Raw genomic sequence first — 19,595 nt, 5'->3', positions numbered from 1 at the left:
TAAAAAATCCATCAAGGGAAAAAATCGCCCTGCAGCTGAAGAGGTGTTGAGGTGTGTGAAGTGTTTTCAAAATGGCCGCCGCACAAATCACGTGAAACGCACAACTCTTGTTACCCAGATTTCTGGATCCGATTTTTATTAAAATGGCCACAACTCAGGAATCTGGAATATGTCGTGTTTTGAAGAATCGTAAAATACTTTTGCGGCCGACAGAACAAGAGCGAGTGAGAACATCCAGGTGGATCTGCTGAAGTACACACACAGATAAAGGCTCCTCAGCCAACACAGATAACACAATGAAGAGCCTCTGTTGTGGGTCCAGGGGAGTTTACAGTCGCAGCAACAACTCTGTGTGATTGTTGTTTTGTTTTCTTATCGTTTATAACGGGAGTCCAAACCGAGGCCAGATGAAAACACCAGGAAGCTTTGAACTTCAATGTGTGGAGACAGTGGAGAGAAAGTTTTAAAAGTTTTTGATGTTGATTTGATGAATATTTTATGTTGATTAGGAAACATGATATTTAAACGACTTAGTTCTCAAGTTGAGAGATTTTTGAATGAACTAAAAATGATGTGAAAAAGAAATGTGGTTTGTGTGTTTGACCTCAACAGATTTTTGTGGGATCAGATGTAATGAGCGTAAAGTGTCTGATCACATGATGCATCTGTAGAAACCTCGAGTTTCCTCTTTTAATTAGATGACGACCCAATGTCTCATCTTTTTAAGGAGAGTTTAAATGTAGATTAACATTCATATTCACTTTATCTGATCTTGTACCAAGAGTCTTATTGTGTCTCCTCTTTTATTAAGTTTCACACATTGGGACCCTTGACCTCATCACTGCATATTAGACGTTTAGGGTGAATTACTCTCTACCACATATTGTTTTTGTTATTTCCAATGGAGGAAGCCAAAGTGAAAAATCTTTCACATGTAAATTATTATCAATCGTGAACATATTCTGGCATTAGAAATATTTGTTTCATGCTGCAACTCCTTGATAATCAATTTTGGGAATTTGACGCAAAGTTTTGCACACATAACTTTTCTCGTTGAACTAATCAGCCTTGATACCACACATAGTGCTCTGTAGGAGATAATGTTTCAGTTATGTTTTATGAACACTTGTTTGTGTTTGCTTAGCCCCTTTGTTGAGTTGTGTACGTGTGTATCTTCCACATCTCTCATGTACAACTATTCTTAGTGATCTGTTTAATTTCCCTGAGAGCTGCTCAATCAAGTGCATCAACATTCATGATCAATATACGTCTTAAAGTTTATTTCACAGGTTATATCTACTCTCTGTCACATGCTTGTCTAAAGGTCTCACTATAAGCACCTTCTCCACAGTGCAGACTGAGGCGAGTGAGGTTTCCACCACAGGTTTGAGTCTGAGTTCTCCTCCATGTGGTTCTCTGTGGACAAAACCCACTTCTATGAACCATCAGCTGTCAGGTTCTGCTCTGCAGCTTCTGGTTTAGTGGCTGGACACCAACCTGCCTCACCTGTGTGAAGCTCGGAGCTGCCACCTGCTGTTTGCAATGGGAACAGGTGAAGGCCTCGGAGCCTCCTGTCTGCAGATGTGACAGATGTGGACTCGGATCCCGTTTAAAGTCAGACAGATTTTCTCGGTGCACATTGAGGGTAAAACGTTTCAAACACAAACTGGTGAATGAGACGTCTGGGAGAGACAGTCGGTGGTTGCAGGGTTTTGTCTTTTGAACATGTGTCAAGTTCTTTGGAGACGCTGCCTCTGGAGGAGATGATCTCATGTCTAACCACTGGAGACTTACAGTAAACTCCAGATCTGGATTGTCTCAGTCTTTGTGCAGAATATCACTCTCTGAAATGCACGGTGCACTCAGAATATACATGTTGTATACAGCATTATATCTACCTTATAAACCCCTGCAGTGTTAACTCAGAGGACAGTGACTCAGTGACTGGTTCCCTCGAGGCAGCTGCTGGGAGGAGGATTAAATAGATTAATTTCCAGAGGCTGTAGGGACATGTTAGTTCAGGCCTCAGCCCCTGAACAGAAAGCAGAGCTACTTTACTCTTTGTTTGTCTTTTTAAAGGATTCAGACACGTGTGGTTTATTCTCTGCATGTGGACACTTGGACTAAAGGTCTCAGTTCATGTCCGGGTTAATTGGTTTAAGCCTTAAAAGGATCATAATGGAAAAAACAGGTTTTCTCGGTTTGCTTTTAATTAACTGACACAAATCTGATAAACTAAAAGTGTTTCCCCATCTGTTCCAGGAGATGACCTGAGCTGCACGGCCGACGGCCAGGTGTACACCAACAGGGACATCTGGAAGCCCGAGCCATGCCGGATCTGTGTGTGCGACAGCGGCGCCGTCCTGTGCGATGAGATCCAGTGCGATGACGTGACCAACTGTGACAAGGTGGCGATCCCGGACGGCGAGTGCTGCCCGGTGTGTGAGACCGGCTCCACCAGCACCGGAGGAACCGGGGGCGGAACCGGCACTTTGGGTGGGTGAGCAGTTGGTTATTCATCACCTGAAGGAAACAAACACTGTCTGTTCAAAGGAATGGATTCTAGTTGTAGAGGGGAGGTCACATTACATGTCCTCACACACAAGCTTTGAAATAAGTAAAGCAGGGGTTTTCAACCGGGGGTCCGCGGCCCCTTGGTGGTCCGTGACAGCATTGCAGGGGGTCCACGAAATTTGCTATGATATTTCAACACATTTCCAGATTACTCTTGAATATCATGAAAAATATCTAAAATAAGAAAAATTTCTAAAATAATATAAAGGTGATGAGGGGAACCTTGAACCGGCTTGGGGCTAGAAACTGCCAGTAGTTTTCCCCTGTGCATTCGTGTTAAAGGTAGATGCATTTGAACTAGGTAGAAAAACTCTCAGGAAGTCTTGGAGATGTAGTTTGTATGATGGTTATTGTTATTTTCCCAAAAAAGAAGGCCCAAAAGGGCAAAATTAATAATGAAAATATTAAATAAAACAAAAGAGGTAAATACAAATACTTTGTAATAAGAAAAAATAATTTGGCATAATAGCCAAAACTATTAATTGCATTAACAGTCAACTTTACCACGTTCGCTGGTTGAGAAACAAATATATAAAACCAACATGGAAAACTAAATGTTAAAATTTCCTTCTATCCACATGCATGCACGCACATACACGTATTACTTTCAAGTCAGAATGGTGGTCCCTGGGACAAAACCAGTTGAAAACCCCTGAAGTAAAGCAATAAAAACAGAAACCGCATCATAAGGGACTGGATCCATTTACGTGTCAGAACCAGTGAACAACTCTCGGTCCATTATCAGGCCGCTGCCCTCACTCGCTCAGAATGAGTGACATCAGATCGATGGTGTTAAATGACTGGTTAGCCTTTGTTTACCTTGTCTGACCTGCTTAGTGATTCTCTCTGTAACTGGGTCACTATGCAGTCACGATGTGAATGTGGTTGAATGAATAATGAGATTTATTTTGATGTTTTTCTGTTAATGCAGGTGGAGACCGGGTCTATAAGGTTGGTCACAGCTTTATCACTTTGGATATTTCTGCTTTTTGAACAATTTAAGTGATGTTATTACAACTGTGTGATGTAAGTTTTTTAAAAGTTTATTATTTCTCGTTCTGCTTCTGCTTGTTCAGGGTCAGAAGGGTGAACCCGGAGATGTCCCACTCGTGAGTGTTTGTTAATTATAAACCTTTAAAACAGGCTTTCTAATCATCCCTTAAACAATCTTAAATCAGAATCTAACTGTTTTCTTTCTTTTTTATAATTCCCTGCAGGTCACTGGTATCAGAGGTCGTCCTGGAGCGATGGTGAGAGTTGTTTCTTGAGAATGTCTCTCGGGTTTTGCCTGTGAATGCTCAACTACCTGAATAGACACTAGATGGCATGAGAGGACAATTACCTCCTGCAGAACTTAAAGGAGACCCACCTTAACAAGAGAAAGTCATTGTTGACATTGTTGTGATATGTAATCATTTTGTCTTTTTTATTGATTTACAACAGGGACCTCCCGGCTCTCCAGGAGACAGAGGACAACGAGGAAACAAAGGACGGCCTGTATGTCACTTCCTATACTGTCCACACAACATAACGTGTAACATTATATATCTTTCAAATTGTATTTCAGCATTTTTTCGAAGGGATATATTACAGTACAGCATATAATATAACAAATGCAATGTAATATTAAGAGTGGGTTTGTTTGCAGTTTGTTTGCCTTGACAATATGCAGACTGACATAATGATGATTGTTTATTGCTAACCAAACAAATTAAAAAAGATTCAAATGAAGCGTCTTGTCCTCTAAGTCCATCTGAGTCTCTCTTCATGAGTCTCAGTCCGTCACATGACCTCTGACCCCTGATCACACAGAGGTCATGAGAATGATTCTGCTGCTCTTCACTCAAAGTGAAAATAAAAACACTGCTCTATTAAAAAATAGTTTTTTCTCCGCTCAAGGGCAAAAGACCAAGACTCAGAATGTAATGTAAAGTGGAAAGTTTGATGTATTATGTGCTGACCAAGCAGAAGTGTAGCAGGGTGATGAATGAACGAGCCCCCCCCACAGTCGCATTCCGGTCGAGTTCAGCATTTTAGGTTGATTTATTGGAACATAACCAACAGTTTCCTTCCTGCACGGCTACAGAAATTAATCTGCATCATTTCTGTCAAACTGGATTCACGCTGCATAGCAACCAAAAGCAACGTATCCTAGCAACGCTAATTGAGTCATCAAATAATTTAAATTAACACAATAAAATAGGTTGTTTTTTCATAGCCACAAAATAATAATGTTGTGAGACTGAGAATAGCAGAGCAATAAAACAAGTGACTCAGCAGCGATTGTGTGTTTTCTGCTTCTCAGGGCCTTCGGGGTTCTGCAGGCTACGATGGAGAGCCTGGTATCCCTGGTAATCCTGGTGAAGCCGGACCTCCAGGACCACCCTCACACCCGGGAGTGAGTCCAGCAGGCAGCACACACGTGTACATCCACAGTTCATGCATGTGTCGGCCGTCAAACTTATTGTTCCCACCACAAAACTACATATATGAGGTCTACACACATGATGAAATGCTCCTAGGATGTCAGCACCCACCACTGTTCATGTTGGGATGTTAAATCATATTTATGCAGAGAACAGGCACACATGGTATTATTAAATCAAACTTACATGTTTGGTTTACATAATTTACTGCCACTTGTTAATGGCAAATTCATTGTGATTAAATAGAGTTCAGCTAAGATGAAGTGTGTGTGCTCCACCTGCAGGGTCTGGGATCCCAGATGGCCTCTGGGTTCGATGGGAAGTCGGCTCCCCAGGGCATGATGACCGGCTCCAGGGTAAGAAGACGTCAGCGTCCTATGAGCCAGTGTCCTCGTCTCTCTGTGTTTTATAAACCGCTTATCCAGAAAAAGGAGACATCTTTTTAAATCTAGCTGTGTGAAAAAATGTTTTTTCTCTGTGTGTAGCTTTGGCAGAAAACAGTGACCGGCTGGTAATTAAGAACAGCCCAATGGGACAGTGTCACATTTGTGCACTGGCTGCCAGTACCTATTTAATCTGTTTTTAACCAGGGCTCTGAGGAGAAAGGGGGTTCAATATGTTTTATGAGATTGTAAAGAATTCTACAATTTCACATTTCTACTTTACTTGATATAGTGATTTAGAATTGAGGAGATATTCCATCAATTGAATGTTTCACCTCAGATGTAAAACAGTCACTGACACAACTTCAGATAACCTGTCAGTCAAGTTACTAAACTCATTGGATACTACATTTCCCATGATGCATTTCTCTGTTAGACTATCTCTGTCCACTTAACCCATGCTCTCTTTTCTATCATCTATAATACATAATACAACATTGTACAGCTTTGTGTAGAACTTGTGATGAACACCTGAAGTGTTTCTTTAAACATGCATATTGGGTTGTTTTCCCACATGTAGCTTGTTGAAGTAAAACCTCTGCTTAATATACAGTATATACCTCATATATAAACTTATACAAACACAATCCTCTTCCAGATTTCTGGATCTAATGCAGGAAGTGATTGATATTGTAGAACATTTTCCCTGAAAACTTCAAAATGCCTCATGCTGAGGAATTGGAAATGTTGTCGTGCGCAGTAAATTAAGAGCTTGTATTGATTGAACTTAACATAATTTAAACTCATATCTGTGGAAGAACATAAACCATATTTTTGTTTGTTTTATAGCTTGTCAGCTTCTGATTTCAGATTGATTTATCAACATATTGGACAATGTCTGAGCTCACGAAGCCGAGGGCAGAACTTATTCCCTAAAATGGGATAATGCACATTTGTCTGTGTTTACATGAATAATATATTAGTGTAAAACAACTATTTATTTAGAGTTAAACAATATTGTATCATTTCATATTATTCATAAAATGTTTTATTAGCTGCAACAGCATAATAAAATATCGCTAATACACATCAACACAGCTTTGTCAGACTTTAGAATTCAATCCATGTCCCTCGTTTAACTTAATCACTATGAAGGCGAGTATATTGGAGTAGATGTGTGTGTGTTTGTATGCACATGTGCACACACGTGTTGTTGTGGAAGGTTGAATTCTGTCCATTGTTTGATTTCTGGTGGTGTTGGTTTCAGGGAGAAGCCGGAGCACGAGGACCAGCTGGACCCAACGGAACGCCTGTAAGTCCCGACGACCGCTGCACAGAAACCACTGATCATTCTTCAGTGCTGATTTGATTCCTGTTCATATTTGAATGTTTTTTTCTTTTAGGGTCATGCTGGACCACAGGGGCCTCCTGGAGAAGTTGGAGATCCAGGACATATGGTACAACATAAGTCTTCTCGTGATTTGCGTGATTTAAAGCATTCATGTGAGTGTTAGTAACTGTGTTGTTGTGTCTCAGGGTCCATCTGGTCAAAGGGGACCTGAGGGCCCTCCAGGGAAACCAGGTGAAGACGTAAGTATGACACGTGAAACTCAGGGAAACTAAACCATCTTCCTTCTTACGAACAAATAACCCACAGCATTTTTTTTAAATAATAATCAGCTAATTCATATTCACCAGAGTTTAAAAAGCTGCTTGAGACACAAACAGGATCTGAGCCTTCAAAGTGTAGTGTTGATGTAACCACACCTTTAAATCCAAACACTTTTCAAGGATCCATTTCATGCTTTGTCTTTCATGGGTTAGTGAAAGAGAATAAAAGACTTCATTTCGGTGACAGGGTCATGAAAACTGTGCAATGAAAGGATTTGGTTTCCACAAGAAGTCAGTAATTGTGCCTGTGTTTCCAAACCAAACACAAGCAGAGGCAGATTGTATTAAGAACAGTGTAGACAAAACCCAGCTGCAGTATAAAGCTCCAGTTCCACACATCCTGGATTCCAACTGCATTATGTCGTAAAAAACACTTTTTCCCTAACATTAAACTGGAGAGAATAAATCTGACGTGTGTTTCACTGACATTCATTTCAATCTGGTTAATTTCTTCACACAGGGAGAAGCTGGCAAGTCAGGAAACCCTGGAGAAAGTGGATTCACCGGATCAGCAGTAAGTTCTCCTCCACAATGATCATGCAACGGGTGTAACCTCCTGTTTCTGGTCTATGCTTTCTGGATATAACTGATAATGGTTTTCATGTGCACACATTGTAGGGTTCCAGAGGATTTCCTGGTACTCCAGGGCCTCCTGGACTGAAGGGTCACAAAGTGAGTACAAGTTGTCCAGCACTTTTCTTATGAAACAAGCTTGAATGGTGCATGTTCTTCATTCTGTCTCATTAAACACAACAATGATGTTTGTTCTCCTTGTTATCAGGGTCACGGTGGAATTATAGGCCAAAAAGGTGAAACTGGAACAGTTGGATCCAAGGTAACAGTCTCTCCCTTTGATTGATGGGTTGAATGATTGACGGCTTAGTTGTATGATATAAAATATGTTGTGTGTCTGCTCTGTAACCACAACAATCTGTTGTCTCTGGTTTTCTAGGGTTCCACAGGACCCTCTGGTCCACTGGGAGGACCTGGACCCATGGTAAGTTATATTCTGAGAGTTAAAGTTGCTTTATTTTTTAAAGATATCCCAAGTTTGACTGGGGCAGCCCTAACAAATGATAAAAGTTTATCATGAATGAGAGTGGACTACAGCACTCTGTTGTTTACCTTCTGCTCTTATCTCGAATGAGACAAGGTTGTATCTAAATACTAAATACAAAAAACCCTCTGAACTTACTCACCTTAAACATAAACACTGAATGGGGGACAGCTATAATTGATCACTGTGTGTGTGTTTGTGTGTGTGTGTGTGTGTGTGTGTGTGTGTGTGTGTGTGTGTGTGTGTGTGTGTGTGTGTGTGTGTGTGTGTGTGTGTGTGTGTGTGTGTGTGTGTGTGTGTGTGTGTGTGTGTGTGTGTCACTGCAGGGTCCTGCTGGGATGCCGGGAGAGAGAGGGCGCTCTGGACCCGGCGGCATCGCTGTAAGATGATATCACTGTATTACTTATTTTCTTTAACGCCTCTAATATCCATGTTGTTGTCTAGTATTGTCTCTTTGTCGAGCTCGTCCCTCACAGGGTCACAACATCTCAGGGATTCATGCATCCAAGTGAACAGTCTTTGTCTTCTAGGGTAAACGTGGGCCTCCTGGTAACGTTGGAAAAATTGGTCCAATGGTAAGTCAGCGTTCACTCTGTTACAAATTGATTTTATACTTAAATATGTAGCATGACATCATCATCAGACTTTTTGGTTCTTTATTAAACTCTGGTTTTCACTTCTGTTTATTTCCCAGGGTCCCCTGGGTCTCAGTGGCCCCCCTGGATATCCAGGAACCCCAGGAATGAAGGCGAGTACAGAGATAGCTCTCGTCCTTCATCTGCAGTAAACACTCAATGCTCTCCTTTAATTATTGGACGATTAACAGTGAATACTTTTGTTTTCTTACTTGTATAAATTATTATCGAAAGCATATACATAGACTGTAGACAATATATTCAAAGCCAGACATGTCATTGTGACGTTTAATTGTGATACGTGATTGTTTTCCGTAGGGACAACCTGGTCCCACAGGAGTCCGGGGTCCTGAGGGCCCACAAGGACAGAGAGGAGAGACAGGTCATCTGGGTAGAGCTGGACCAGCCGGCATGGGGGTAAATCTCTTGCTTTACATACACTGACACATCACTAATGGAAGATTGTAAGGATAGTCAGTGCTCTGAATTGATGATCTAATCAAAAAACTTCTGTTTCTCCTAGGGACCCGTGGGTACCGACGGTGGTCCCGGTGCCAAAGGACCAGTGGTATGTAAACAGTTACTTAAATCCCATTGTGTATATATTCATGAAGCTCACATGCAACATGACTGAATGACTGATTACTCTTCACAGGGAAATCTTGGTCCACAAGGTAATGGCGGCCATCTTGGACCTTCCGGCCCACCAGGACCTCAGGGAAGCACCGGTCAGCCTGGTATCAAAGGACAACTGGTAACGTGGATTCAAGTCTGGAAAATGTTGAAAGTTCTGGTCACTGTAGTTTTTTTTTAATCCTGACTAAACATTGTTGAATGATTGTGTTACAGGGAGATGTTGGTGTTGGAGGATTTAAAGGAGAAGCTGGACCCAAAGGAGAATCTGTAAGTTTCTAATGTTTCGATTCTGCTATTTAAGACATTAAAAATAATTTGGAAGAGTTAAATATACTAGTAAAAGTCAAACTAGTAAACTTTTGACAAAGACATGCAAGATAAGGAAGTGAGCGTGTAAGTCTCGTTTCTTGGTTTCATGAGTACTCTGGTTTTGTGTGTCATGTTTCTAGGGTCCATCAGGCTCCCAGGGTGTGATCGGACCTCAGGGTGAGGAAGGAAAGCGAGGACAACGTGGAGATGCCGGGTCTGTCGGCCCTGGTGGTCCTGTTGGCGAGAGGGTGAGTCAGCGTCTTGCCTCCTACTGTTACAGTGACCGAGCTGTACTTCGGGTCAGGGGTCATTGGGGGGGAATGAAGTAAATACAGAACCAGTAATCTGGCAAACAGGGGAAAGAGATTAGTCTGGGACATTTGAAATTATACCAATTATGAAGAGAGTATAAGGACTCATGGATATTGGCAAACGTGGTCCCGGGTTAAAATCCCAGTCAGCTTTGGCCTTGCACTGTGTGTGTGTGTCTTTGTGTAGTTTCCTCCTGGAGCTCTGGCTTCTTTCCACAGTCCAGAAATTAGACCGACTGGAGAGTCTGAATCTCCCGCGACGAGCGACTGACCTCATTTGTCCTGATCTGTCTCTGCTGTGTCGGCCCATTGTCTCTGTGATAGAACACAGAACATTTGGTCTTATGGATCTAGATTCAGCTTCTATATTTAAGGAACAATGTGTTCTTTACTTTAACGATCCTATTAAACACAGTTGTAACCAGCTTTCTTTGTGACTATGATGCAGTGTGTAACTGGTTGACGTGTCTCGTAGGGAGGTCCCGGTAACAGAGGATTCCCCGGTGCTGATGGGCTCCCAGGACCTAAGGTACAATATATTTTACATTCACTGTTTCTATCGGTTGGTTTACTGCAGTATAACACACATGGAAATACTAACATCAGCATGGATTAATCATCTTTGTATCTTTTTCTGTAGGGTGCTGTAGGAGATCGTGGCACATCTGGACCCCCAGGACCCAAAGCCTCCGTAGGAGACCCTGGTCGTACAGGAGAACCTGGTCTGCCAGGAGCAAGGGTAACACTGGAACTTGGCATTTTCCCTTTGAGCTGGACTATCTGTTCATCCATGATATCTGTCTCCACAACATACTTGAGTAACATATTTGATTTCTTTTTCCAAAGGGTCTTACTGGCACTCCTGGAGTCCAGGGGGCAGAAGGCAAGCCAGGACCGCTGGTAAGTGCTCATAACAAAAGAGTCATTGGACATAGTGTAAAATGTGATATATTAATTATAATAACTCCAGGTTATCTTGAAGAGGACAAATTCAGTGAAGTCACAGTGATGTTTGCTTCTTTCTTAGGGAGCCGCAGGTGAGGATGGTCGTCCGGGCCCTGCAGGGTCCATTGGAAACAGAGGCCCAGCAGGAACCATGGGAGTTCCAGGTCCTAAGGGCTTCAATGTAAGGCTGCTGACTCACTCAACACTTTACATTAACAGACAGTCTGATCAGTCACGTCATCGTCCTCATTCTGAAATATGTTTTACTTTGAAAGGGTGATCCAGGAAAGACAGGTGAACAGGGATCTGCTGGAGTGTCGGGTCAAAGAGTGAGTATTGTGCCTCACCTCATTTCTCTCACATATGGACAATTATAGATCCGTGAGTAGTGAGCGGATCATGAAATCTGTTGATATGTATCTGCTGTTGACACGTTCAGTCACTTGAGCTGGTTTTGATGAATATGTATTAATCACATCTCTGTCACTTTGTTCTCAGGGTCCACCAGGAAAAGATGGAGAAGTTGGCCCTGCTGGTCCCGCCGGGCCGGCTGTAAGTGTTTGCTTTCCCATTTAAATCGATTGTATGTTTATATCCCTGCTTTAAAAAAGTAACAGTGACTTATGTCTTATATGTTCTTTCTCACAGGGTGTTGCAGGAGAAAGAGGAGAGCAAGGACCTCCAGGTGTGAATGGGTTCCAGGTACGAGATTGTATTTTGCTGGAGATGAAATATAAGAAACCTGCAGACATCAGACTCTGCTGCAGACGTGCTCTCATGGCCCTGGTTAAATGTTCCTTTGTGTTCTTCAGGGTCTGCCTGGAAACCAAGGCCCTCCTGGAGAATCTGGGAAACCAGGTGATGAAGTAAGTGTAATAGAAGCTTTTATTAAACACATTAATTTAGTGTCCCAGTCCATGTTTTATTCATTCAAAGTGACACAAATGACTGACATAATACGGATGTTTGTGATTTTCAGGGTATTCCTGGAGAGCTTGGCTCTGTGGGTCAAACTGGACCAAGGGTGAGTGACATCCTTCAATCTGAGTTAATCTGAAATTCACAGTGTCTCTGAACCGTCAGAGATTTATGATATTTATTTCTCCAGGGAGAGCGTGGAATTCCTGGTGAGAGAGGAGACCTGGGGCCAAACGGTCTGCAGGGACCCAAAGGAATCCCTGGTGCACCCGGTCCAGATGGACCAAAGGTACTGTTGCAGCAGCACAACCATGACGGATTAAAAAAACATAACAAAACAAAAACAAAACCTCAAACCTTTGGTGTTTGTCTTCGAAGGGAAGCCCTGGTCCTGCTGGTGCACTTGGTGATGCGGGTCCTCCAGGTCTGCAGGGGATGCCAGGAGAGAGAGGCATCTCTGGTCCTTCAGGACCTAAAGGAGACAGAGTAAGTTTGCCATTATTAATATTGCTCACGACATTTGTTTCATAGCGTTTACTCCAAATAACAGCACCAATGTACCTTGAAGATAACATGTTTATTTTGCTGTCTTTATAGGGAGCAATTGGCGAGAAAGGATCAGAGGGCACACCTGGAAATGACGGAGCAAGAGTAAGAAACACATCTTTCACTCAAACACACACAGTCGCAGCTCAACCAACAAACGCACAAGTTCAATATACCTCTGTGAGGCTGAAAGAACTTTGCAACGGATGATGTATCAGTGGAAACCCGAGACTTGTATCAGCTTGTTCAAGGAGATGTGTCAGCACAGGCTCCTGGTAACAGCGATGAGCCACATGTCCAACCACAGTTCTGTTCTGTCAACAGGGGACCCCAGGTCCTGTCGGCCCCGTGGGATCTTCAGGACCCAGTGGTGAGAAGGTACAGTTCTCTTTTGTTTATTCATATCACAATGACTCAAGTTTATAGCTGCAGGAGGTGAAGTTGTTTTTAGGAAATGGTACAGACTTAAGAAGTGATCGTAGAAACTATTGTTATTAAAACCGTGACATCTTTGCAGGGCGAGCCTGGACCCAAAGGACCAGCTGGACCTCCAGGATCCAGAGGAGTGCCTGTGAGTTGACCGGTCCTCTGTCTTCAACTCGTACATTGAGTCTGGTTTGGCCTTGTTTATTGTTCTGCAGTATATGTAAATAATATATATATATATACACATCTCCTACCACAGGGATCAAGAGGTGACCCAGGCCCAATTGGAGCTGTTGGTTTTGCTGGAACTCCTGTAAGTAGCTGAAAACACTCCTCACATAGTAAACATTAGTTTATTCACTTTTTTATTGTTAAATAACCCTTCAAACTTTACAGGGTCCTGATGGTCAACCTGGAGTCAAGGGAGAGTTTGGAGAGCCAGGCCAGAAAGGAGATGCTGGATCACCAGGACCTCAAGGCTTGTCCGGAGCTCATGGACCTCCTGTGAGTTGAAAATATAAAGGCAACACATGGAGAATGATGTCAGCTGATTCATTTAAAAGCAGAACATGATATCCTGGACTGTGTGTTAGTTTTCATGATTTAAATACATAAATAAATAGATAAATGCTTCTCTAATCACATGCTGTTGTTGTTTCAGGGGCCAGTCGGTGTTGCTGGACTGAAGGGTGGCAGAGGAACACAGGGCGCACCAGTAAGATCAATTCAAAATTATTATTATTCATATTACTTGAATGATTGTCCAACAGAAGCTGTTGCTCTGTCATCCAAGTCATGAAGCAGCATCTGAGCATCTTGTGTCATTTCTCAGGGTCCCACTGGTTTCCCTGGATCTGCAGGAAGAGTCGGACCCCCAGGCCCAACTGTAAGTTCACACTGTCACTGAAAACACAATCAGGGAAACAGGAGGAATTTATTATTATATAAACTCCAGTAGCTGAACTCAAATCTGAGTTTGATCAAACTGCTCCAAATGTTTATTGATAGTCATCCACTGCACTAAAACTGTAAGTGATGTAAAACCTCAGTTTAATAGTTTGTGAGTTCAATATGTAGGATATGAAACAGAAAGCTCCTGTAGAAATTATTTATAAATACACTGAATACAATAAGGACACACACACAATTATGGGTATAATTATAAACTATGAATTCTAAACTGTATAACAGGAGACAGACACCTCACAGGAGTCAAAAAAGACCAGTCTCACACTACAGGTGTTCCAGATACAATAGACTCAATTGACCAATTGGAAAAAGCCTTATTGAAGTTTGCACACTCTGCTGCTTGTCGTGTTGCACATCGGATCCTGGTGTGGAAGAGAAGAGGGCCTCTTCACAACATCTGTGACGCATTAGCATGGTGCTTCTCATTCCTCAGCTCCTCACATTCCAACACACACAGCTACAGACTGCTCTGTAATCACAAAGAAGAACTCATGATAAGACAAACAAGATCTCTGAAAACAACAAAAAACAAACACACAAATAAATAGTAGCTACCTTCAAGCCCAGAGTTATCACTGCTTATGTCTTTGTGCTGAATGCAATGTGACTGACTCCTGCCAGGGTCCACTTGGAGAACCAGGACCCCTCGGGCCTCCAGGCAAGGAGGGACCTCATGGTATCCGTGGAGACAACGGATCCCCTGGAAGACAAGGAGAGCGAGGTCCAGCGGGACCAACTGGCAGCCTGGGAGACAAAGGGGACTCCGGAGAGGACGGACCCACGGTAAAACCTATGAGACGATAAATTAGAATCTCCTAATAGGAATATTGTGAGAAAAAACATCAGCTCAAACTACCAGAGAGGATTTGAGTTGATGAAACACACATTTCTCTCTGCGCTGCTGCAGTTAAATAAGCTGTAAAGCAAAAGGCCTTTTTATTGATCCCAGCACACGGGTTTCATTTTAATTGCCTGATCATTACTTCAGGGTTTATCGATTGCTCCTAAACACAAATTCATTTTAGAAATTAGAATGGCACTCGGTGGAGCGAACATCTCCGCCTGTCTGGCTCTTATCACAGATAGATGAGTAAATAAAATAAAAAAGGAAGTCCTGCACCAAATTATACAAAGTAGGATCTGAAAATCAAGAAGATGTCTCTTTACTTAAATCAAGATCCTCATTGTTTCCTGAAAAATTGATGAAAGTTTGGAAAATGTAAAGTTTTCTTCCACGTCTCATCCCTCCATCATGTTCGGTGTTTGAATGTTTGAATGTTTGAATGTTTGAATGTTTGAAAGATGCCCAACAGTCTCCTTATAAAACCACATGTAAATCCTCTATGTCCAGATTTTTCTATAACCTGTAGTTTTTGTGTGATACTGCCAGTAGGTCTGTGATTAATCTAAATATTCTGTGTGATGATCTTGTCTTCAGGGTCCTGATGGTCCTCCTGGCCCAGCTGGAACCACAGGGCAGAGAGGCATTGTGGGTCTCCCTGGTCAGAGAGGAGAGCGAGGGATGCCCGGCCTTCCAGGACCAGGGGTCTGTATCAGCTTCTGTCTTCATGTCATTCAACAAGAGTTTCCTTTAAGGGCTGCGTCCTGACGTCCCTGTTTGTTTTTCTCAGGGTCCACCAGGGAAACAAGGATCCACGGGATCATCTGGAGATAAAGGTCCCTCAGGTCCGGTTGGTTCTGCTGGTGCTAATGGACCTCGTGGTGATCCAGGTCCTGATGTAAGTTTAAAATCTGCTTTGGTCACAAGTAGAATGTGTTTTCACTTGTGTTGTCACATGTCTTATGGTGTTTCTGTGTGCTCCTCAGGGCCCTGCAGGATCTGATGGTCCACCAGGCAAGGAAGGCAGTCTCGGACAAAGAGTAAGAGACACGTAAAATTGTGCGCTACATGTTGTTTTGTGTGTTTGTAGTGAATAACGGTCGTTGCTTCTCCAGGGAGGCCGAGGAGATTCTGGTCCAGAGGGTATGGCCGGTGCACAGGGACTCCCTGGCACCCCCGGTCCTGTGGGTTCCCAGGGTGATGCTGGAAGACGAGGAGACGCTGTAAGTGGACGTTTTTCCCACCTGTGTGTTAGTGAGCTTGTGTCTCTGCATCAACAGGAGATTAATAAAAGATAAACGCACATGAGTACGTTCTTGATTCCAGCCCGGGAGGCTTGTTGGATCCTGACTGGACTTAATATGAAGTGATAGGAATGATGTGTTTGGGTATAATGAGGCGTTGGAGTTCCTCGGTGCTGGCAGAGCTCTGTGCTCCCTGAGGGTCTGATCATGATCTCACTCATTTGCAGGGCTCAAGAGGACCGGTTGGTCCACCTGGCTCCGCTGGAAGGAGAGGATTAGTGGTGAGTGTTCAATATCCAGCTTATAACATCTTGACATTCAGTGAAATATGATCACGGCAAAAGAGACGACATACTCTAGATGCTTTGTCGGTTTTTGTAAATGATTAACAGCTGATGGAACCAAAAGGAAAACATCCCTGTTTCAAATATCACATGTGTCACATTTTTCCTAATTCAGGGACCACAAGGACCAAGAGGAGATAAGGGTGACCTTGGTGATCACGGAGAGAGAGGTCAGAAGGGACATCGAGGGTTCACTGGTCTACAGGGTCTCCCCGGACCTCCGGTGAGTCCGAGTGATGCTCAGTAGTGAGAGTCTGTTGTCAGGGAGCTTCTGTGCGGGCCAGGTTCAATGAGATGGTTGATTTAAAGGCTCCTCCTCACTAGTGCTCCCTGGTTCTATATTTTTAACACAAGATCTTCAATCCAGAAAGAGGAACTGACTCACTGATATCAGAAAAGCAAAGCAGTCTGCCAAAACTGTCCCCAGAGATCTGTTTCTGCTGTGTCGGCCCATTGTCTCTGTGATAGAACACAGAACAAAATAGTTTGTAAAGAAAATCTGTATCAGTGTATCACACTAGAAAATGACTACAGACTACAGTTCAATAGTAGCAGAAAGGCCAAAGAGGGACACTTTGTTCCCTTATTTCAACACAATACAAAACATAACATTAAAAATATTCAGAAGTTATTGTACATTAAATATTGAATCCTCAAAACACCAGGAAACTTAAAATCTGCTCTAATCATTCTCTCTGTTTTGAATTAGAAAGCAGTTGTTTGTCACATCTTCCCCATAACCTGGTCTTTTGGTAGTAAAAATACATCTGAACAGTGGAAACTAAATGCTATGAGCTGAATAAAAAAAAACTATAGATTGACCTACTGTTGTGTTTACAGCAGAAAGAGATTAATGAAATTAAATGTATTTCTTTAAAAGGGAACGACAGGGGAACAAGGAGCTCCAGGAATCGTTGGACCAAGCGGCTCCAGGGTAAATTATATCTTATAATATTCAGATTTATGATAATAAAATGTAATCATGTCTTAGTTTCATGCCAAAATTCAATTTGAAGTCAAAATCCTGAACACGGTCCTATCTGTCATGTGACTCAGGGGCCTCCTGGACCTATTGGACCTCCTGGAAAGGAAGGATACCTCGGACAGTCGGGGCCCATGGGACCTCCTGGAACTCGTGGACTTGGTGGAGAAATCGGACCAGAGGTATCGTCTCATTATTCAGTTCACAGAGGAACGTATTACTATATGTACAGTGTGTTGACTCAGCAAACCTGGTGAAACACAGACAGACCGTTTCTGAGGTAGAAACTAACAAAAGGCTGAACGTGCTTTAAACAACTGAAATGACTCTCTCAATCCACAGGGCCCTCCAGGAGAGGACGGACCCCCAGGTCCTCCCGGTCCCCCAGGACCTCCCACGGCTGCATTGGACGAACTCTTCGGCCCTCAGGATTATGACTTCGGCCCTCCTCCTCCTCCTGAGTTCACCCAGGACGAGGCTCTGCCCAACAGCAACTCCACCGGCTCCGTGGTGGTGGACCCCAGCGTCCAGGCCACGCTGAAGGCCCTCAGCAGCCAGATCGACAACATGAAGAGCCCGGACGGCAGCAGGAAGCATCCGGCCAGGACCTGCGACGACCTGAAGAGGTGCTACCCCATGAAAAAGAGTGGTGAGTGTTGGCGTTGGCGACCATCTTCTTTACAGGACTGTTGTGAACTGAAGTCCACACAGGCTGTCTCACAGGATGTGGAATATCAAATTTCAACCTATCCCTCTGTCCTTTTCCTCTAGTTTATGTTCTAATTATTCTTCATCTCCATCTTCTTGGTGTTTCTTTCTTACACGATAAATCTTGTCCAGGCACAAGCCAGCATGTGATATCACTGCTTTATTTGACCACAGCAGCTGTAGATTAAAGTCTCACCACCTCCTGATTGTTTTCTCATGTAGGTGAGTTCTGGGTGGATCCAAACCAAGGCAGTGCCGAGGATGCCATCAAAGTGCACTGCAACATGGACTCCGGAGAGACCTGCATCGCCGCCAACCCGGACAGCATTCCTCGTAAATCGTGGTGGAGCTCTTCCAGGAACAAGCCTGTGTGGTTCGGAGCCGACATCAACAGGGGAACACATGTAAGCGCTCGTATCTCTGGTGGTGGAGGAAGGGCTGTGAGCGGCAAACACACAGGAAGGTACTCACTGACTTTACTATTGTGTTTGTTTCTCCAGTTCACGTACGGCAACAAAGAACAGGCAGCAAACTCCGTCACAGTTCAGATGACCTTCATCCGCCTCCTCTCCAAAGAAGCATCCCAGACCATCACCTACCACTGCAAGAACTCCGTGGGCTACAAGGACGAGAAGACGGGCAACCTGAAGAAAGCTGTGATCCTCAAGGGCTCCAACGACCTGGAGCTCAAAGCCGAGGGAAACAACCGCTTCAGATACACGGTGGTGCAGGACTCCTGCTCTGTAAGTGGCTTCCCTCCTTTTACACACTCATTCAGTATTCAATCTATATCTTTATGTTACTTTTATTTTCAAATAAGCCTATGAAACTACCAAATATGTGTCGATAAGGCATCAGAGATATGATTTAAGTTTTTCAGTGAGTAAATAAGTAAACCTGTAGTTCATAGAAATGATCCCCCAACTCTTCAGTTCTATGAAGCACGTCAGTGTCTGTCAGCTCATTGTTTCAGTTTCACAAACCCTGACTCTCAGTGTAGAAAGATGGACGACATGACAGCTCAGCAAAAGTTAGGCCAATACCTCTTGATTGCCCCCTGGTGGATGACTGGAGCATAGATCACAAATCTCACCTCATCCTAATTACATGACAAATAGTGTTTTGTCTCAATATGGCCTCAAACTAAAGTTTGTCCAAGCATCATTTTTTTCTTATTTAGTTACTTAAAAAATGGGGTTGAAACATTTTGAGAGACAGCTGAGATTGACTTTAATTATAAATTCCCTCCGCCAATTGCTACTGAACAAGCTCTGCTTCCAAATGTTCCTTTCATATCTGGAATATTTTGGCTATATATCTGGATTCTGTGAAGAAGTAGAGATATGCCGTCCATCTTTATGAATAGTTTTTCTGCTCTCAGTGATGGTCACAGACTGAAAAGTACGTGTGAAACATTTATCACTGAGGAACCAGATGTTTTCCCCTGAAGTTAGTGATCAATGCAGAACTGAAAGAAGAGTCAATATTAAATATAAAAATACATAATATATCTTAATAAATCTTCAGTGAAATGTATGATTAAACCAATTCCTATAACAATATGTTTGTGTTGAGATGACAGCTTGATGTGCTGCCCCCTAGTGGCCATGTAACTGATTCATTTAGACACTTTTAGACACAGTTTTTCTGCATTAATGAGATTGTTCAGG

General features: G+C 43.0%; 1 protein-coding gene across 1 annotated transcript in view; it reads left to right on the top strand.

Annotated features, from left to right (window-relative positions):
* col5a2a (collagen, type V, alpha 2a) overlaps positions 1-19,595 on the top strand; it is a 35,407-nt gene that overhangs the window by 14,372 nt on the left and 1,440 nt on the right. Inside the window, exons 2-53 of the mRNA XM_061088681.1 lie at positions 2,263-2,496; positions 3,506-3,525; positions 3,651-3,683; positions 3,792-3,824; positions 4,018-4,071; positions 4,880-4,972; positions 5,285-5,356; positions 6,651-6,695; positions 6,787-6,840; positions 6,920-6,973; positions 7,515-7,568; positions 7,673-7,726; positions 7,836-7,889; positions 8,007-8,051; positions 8,438-8,491; positions 8,642-8,686; positions 8,806-8,859; positions 9,065-9,163; positions 9,270-9,314; positions 9,402-9,500; positions 9,596-9,649; positions 9,832-9,939; positions 10,478-10,531; positions 10,643-10,741; positions 10,849-10,902; positions 11,030-11,128; positions 11,223-11,276; positions 11,446-11,499; positions 11,596-11,649; positions 11,760-11,813; positions 11,927-11,971; positions 12,056-12,154; positions 12,244-12,351; positions 12,463-12,516; positions 12,736-12,789; positions 12,929-12,982; positions 13,097-13,150; positions 13,234-13,341; positions 13,499-13,552; positions 13,670-13,723; positions 14,428-14,589; positions 15,245-15,352; positions 15,438-15,545; positions 15,634-15,687; positions 15,763-15,870; positions 16,119-16,172; positions 16,351-16,458; positions 17,116-17,169; positions 17,292-17,399; positions 17,560-17,866; positions 18,148-18,329; positions 18,426-18,668. Of these exons, the coding sequence (XP_060944664.1) occupies positions 2,263-2,496; positions 3,506-3,525; positions 3,651-3,683; positions 3,792-3,824; positions 4,018-4,071; positions 4,880-4,972; positions 5,285-5,356; positions 6,651-6,695; positions 6,787-6,840; positions 6,920-6,973; positions 7,515-7,568; positions 7,673-7,726; positions 7,836-7,889; positions 8,007-8,051; positions 8,438-8,491; positions 8,642-8,686; positions 8,806-8,859; positions 9,065-9,163; positions 9,270-9,314; positions 9,402-9,500; positions 9,596-9,649; positions 9,832-9,939; positions 10,478-10,531; positions 10,643-10,741; positions 10,849-10,902; positions 11,030-11,128; positions 11,223-11,276; positions 11,446-11,499; positions 11,596-11,649; positions 11,760-11,813; positions 11,927-11,971; positions 12,056-12,154; positions 12,244-12,351; positions 12,463-12,516; positions 12,736-12,789; positions 12,929-12,982; positions 13,097-13,150; positions 13,234-13,341; positions 13,499-13,552; positions 13,670-13,723; positions 14,428-14,589; positions 15,245-15,352; positions 15,438-15,545; positions 15,634-15,687; positions 15,763-15,870; positions 16,119-16,172; positions 16,351-16,458; positions 17,116-17,169; positions 17,292-17,399; positions 17,560-17,866; positions 18,148-18,329; positions 18,426-18,668 (4,259 nt within the window). The remainder of the gene's footprint in view (positions 1-2,262; positions 2,497-3,505; positions 3,526-3,650; positions 3,684-3,791; positions 3,825-4,017; positions 4,072-4,879; positions 4,973-5,284; positions 5,357-6,650; positions 6,696-6,786; positions 6,841-6,919; positions 6,974-7,514; positions 7,569-7,672; positions 7,727-7,835; positions 7,890-8,006; positions 8,052-8,437; positions 8,492-8,641; positions 8,687-8,805; positions 8,860-9,064; positions 9,164-9,269; positions 9,315-9,401; positions 9,501-9,595; positions 9,650-9,831; positions 9,940-10,477; positions 10,532-10,642; positions 10,742-10,848; positions 10,903-11,029; positions 11,129-11,222; positions 11,277-11,445; positions 11,500-11,595; positions 11,650-11,759; positions 11,814-11,926; positions 11,972-12,055; positions 12,155-12,243; positions 12,352-12,462; positions 12,517-12,735; positions 12,790-12,928; positions 12,983-13,096; positions 13,151-13,233; positions 13,342-13,498; positions 13,553-13,669; positions 13,724-14,427; positions 14,590-15,244; positions 15,353-15,437; positions 15,546-15,633; positions 15,688-15,762; positions 15,871-16,118; positions 16,173-16,350; positions 16,459-17,115; positions 17,170-17,291; positions 17,400-17,559; positions 17,867-18,147; positions 18,330-18,425; positions 18,669-19,595) is intronic.

The sequence above is a fragment of the Limanda limanda genome, chromosome 16 (genome assembly GCF_963576545.1).
Source record: "Limanda limanda chromosome 16, fLimLim1.1, whole genome shotgun sequence".
Classification (NCBI taxonomy): domain Eukaryota; kingdom Metazoa; phylum Chordata; class Actinopteri; order Pleuronectiformes; family Pleuronectidae; genus Limanda; species Limanda limanda.
The sequence above is the reverse complement of the archived record's forward strand: the minus strand, read 5'-3'. Positions and strand labels throughout refer to the sequence as shown.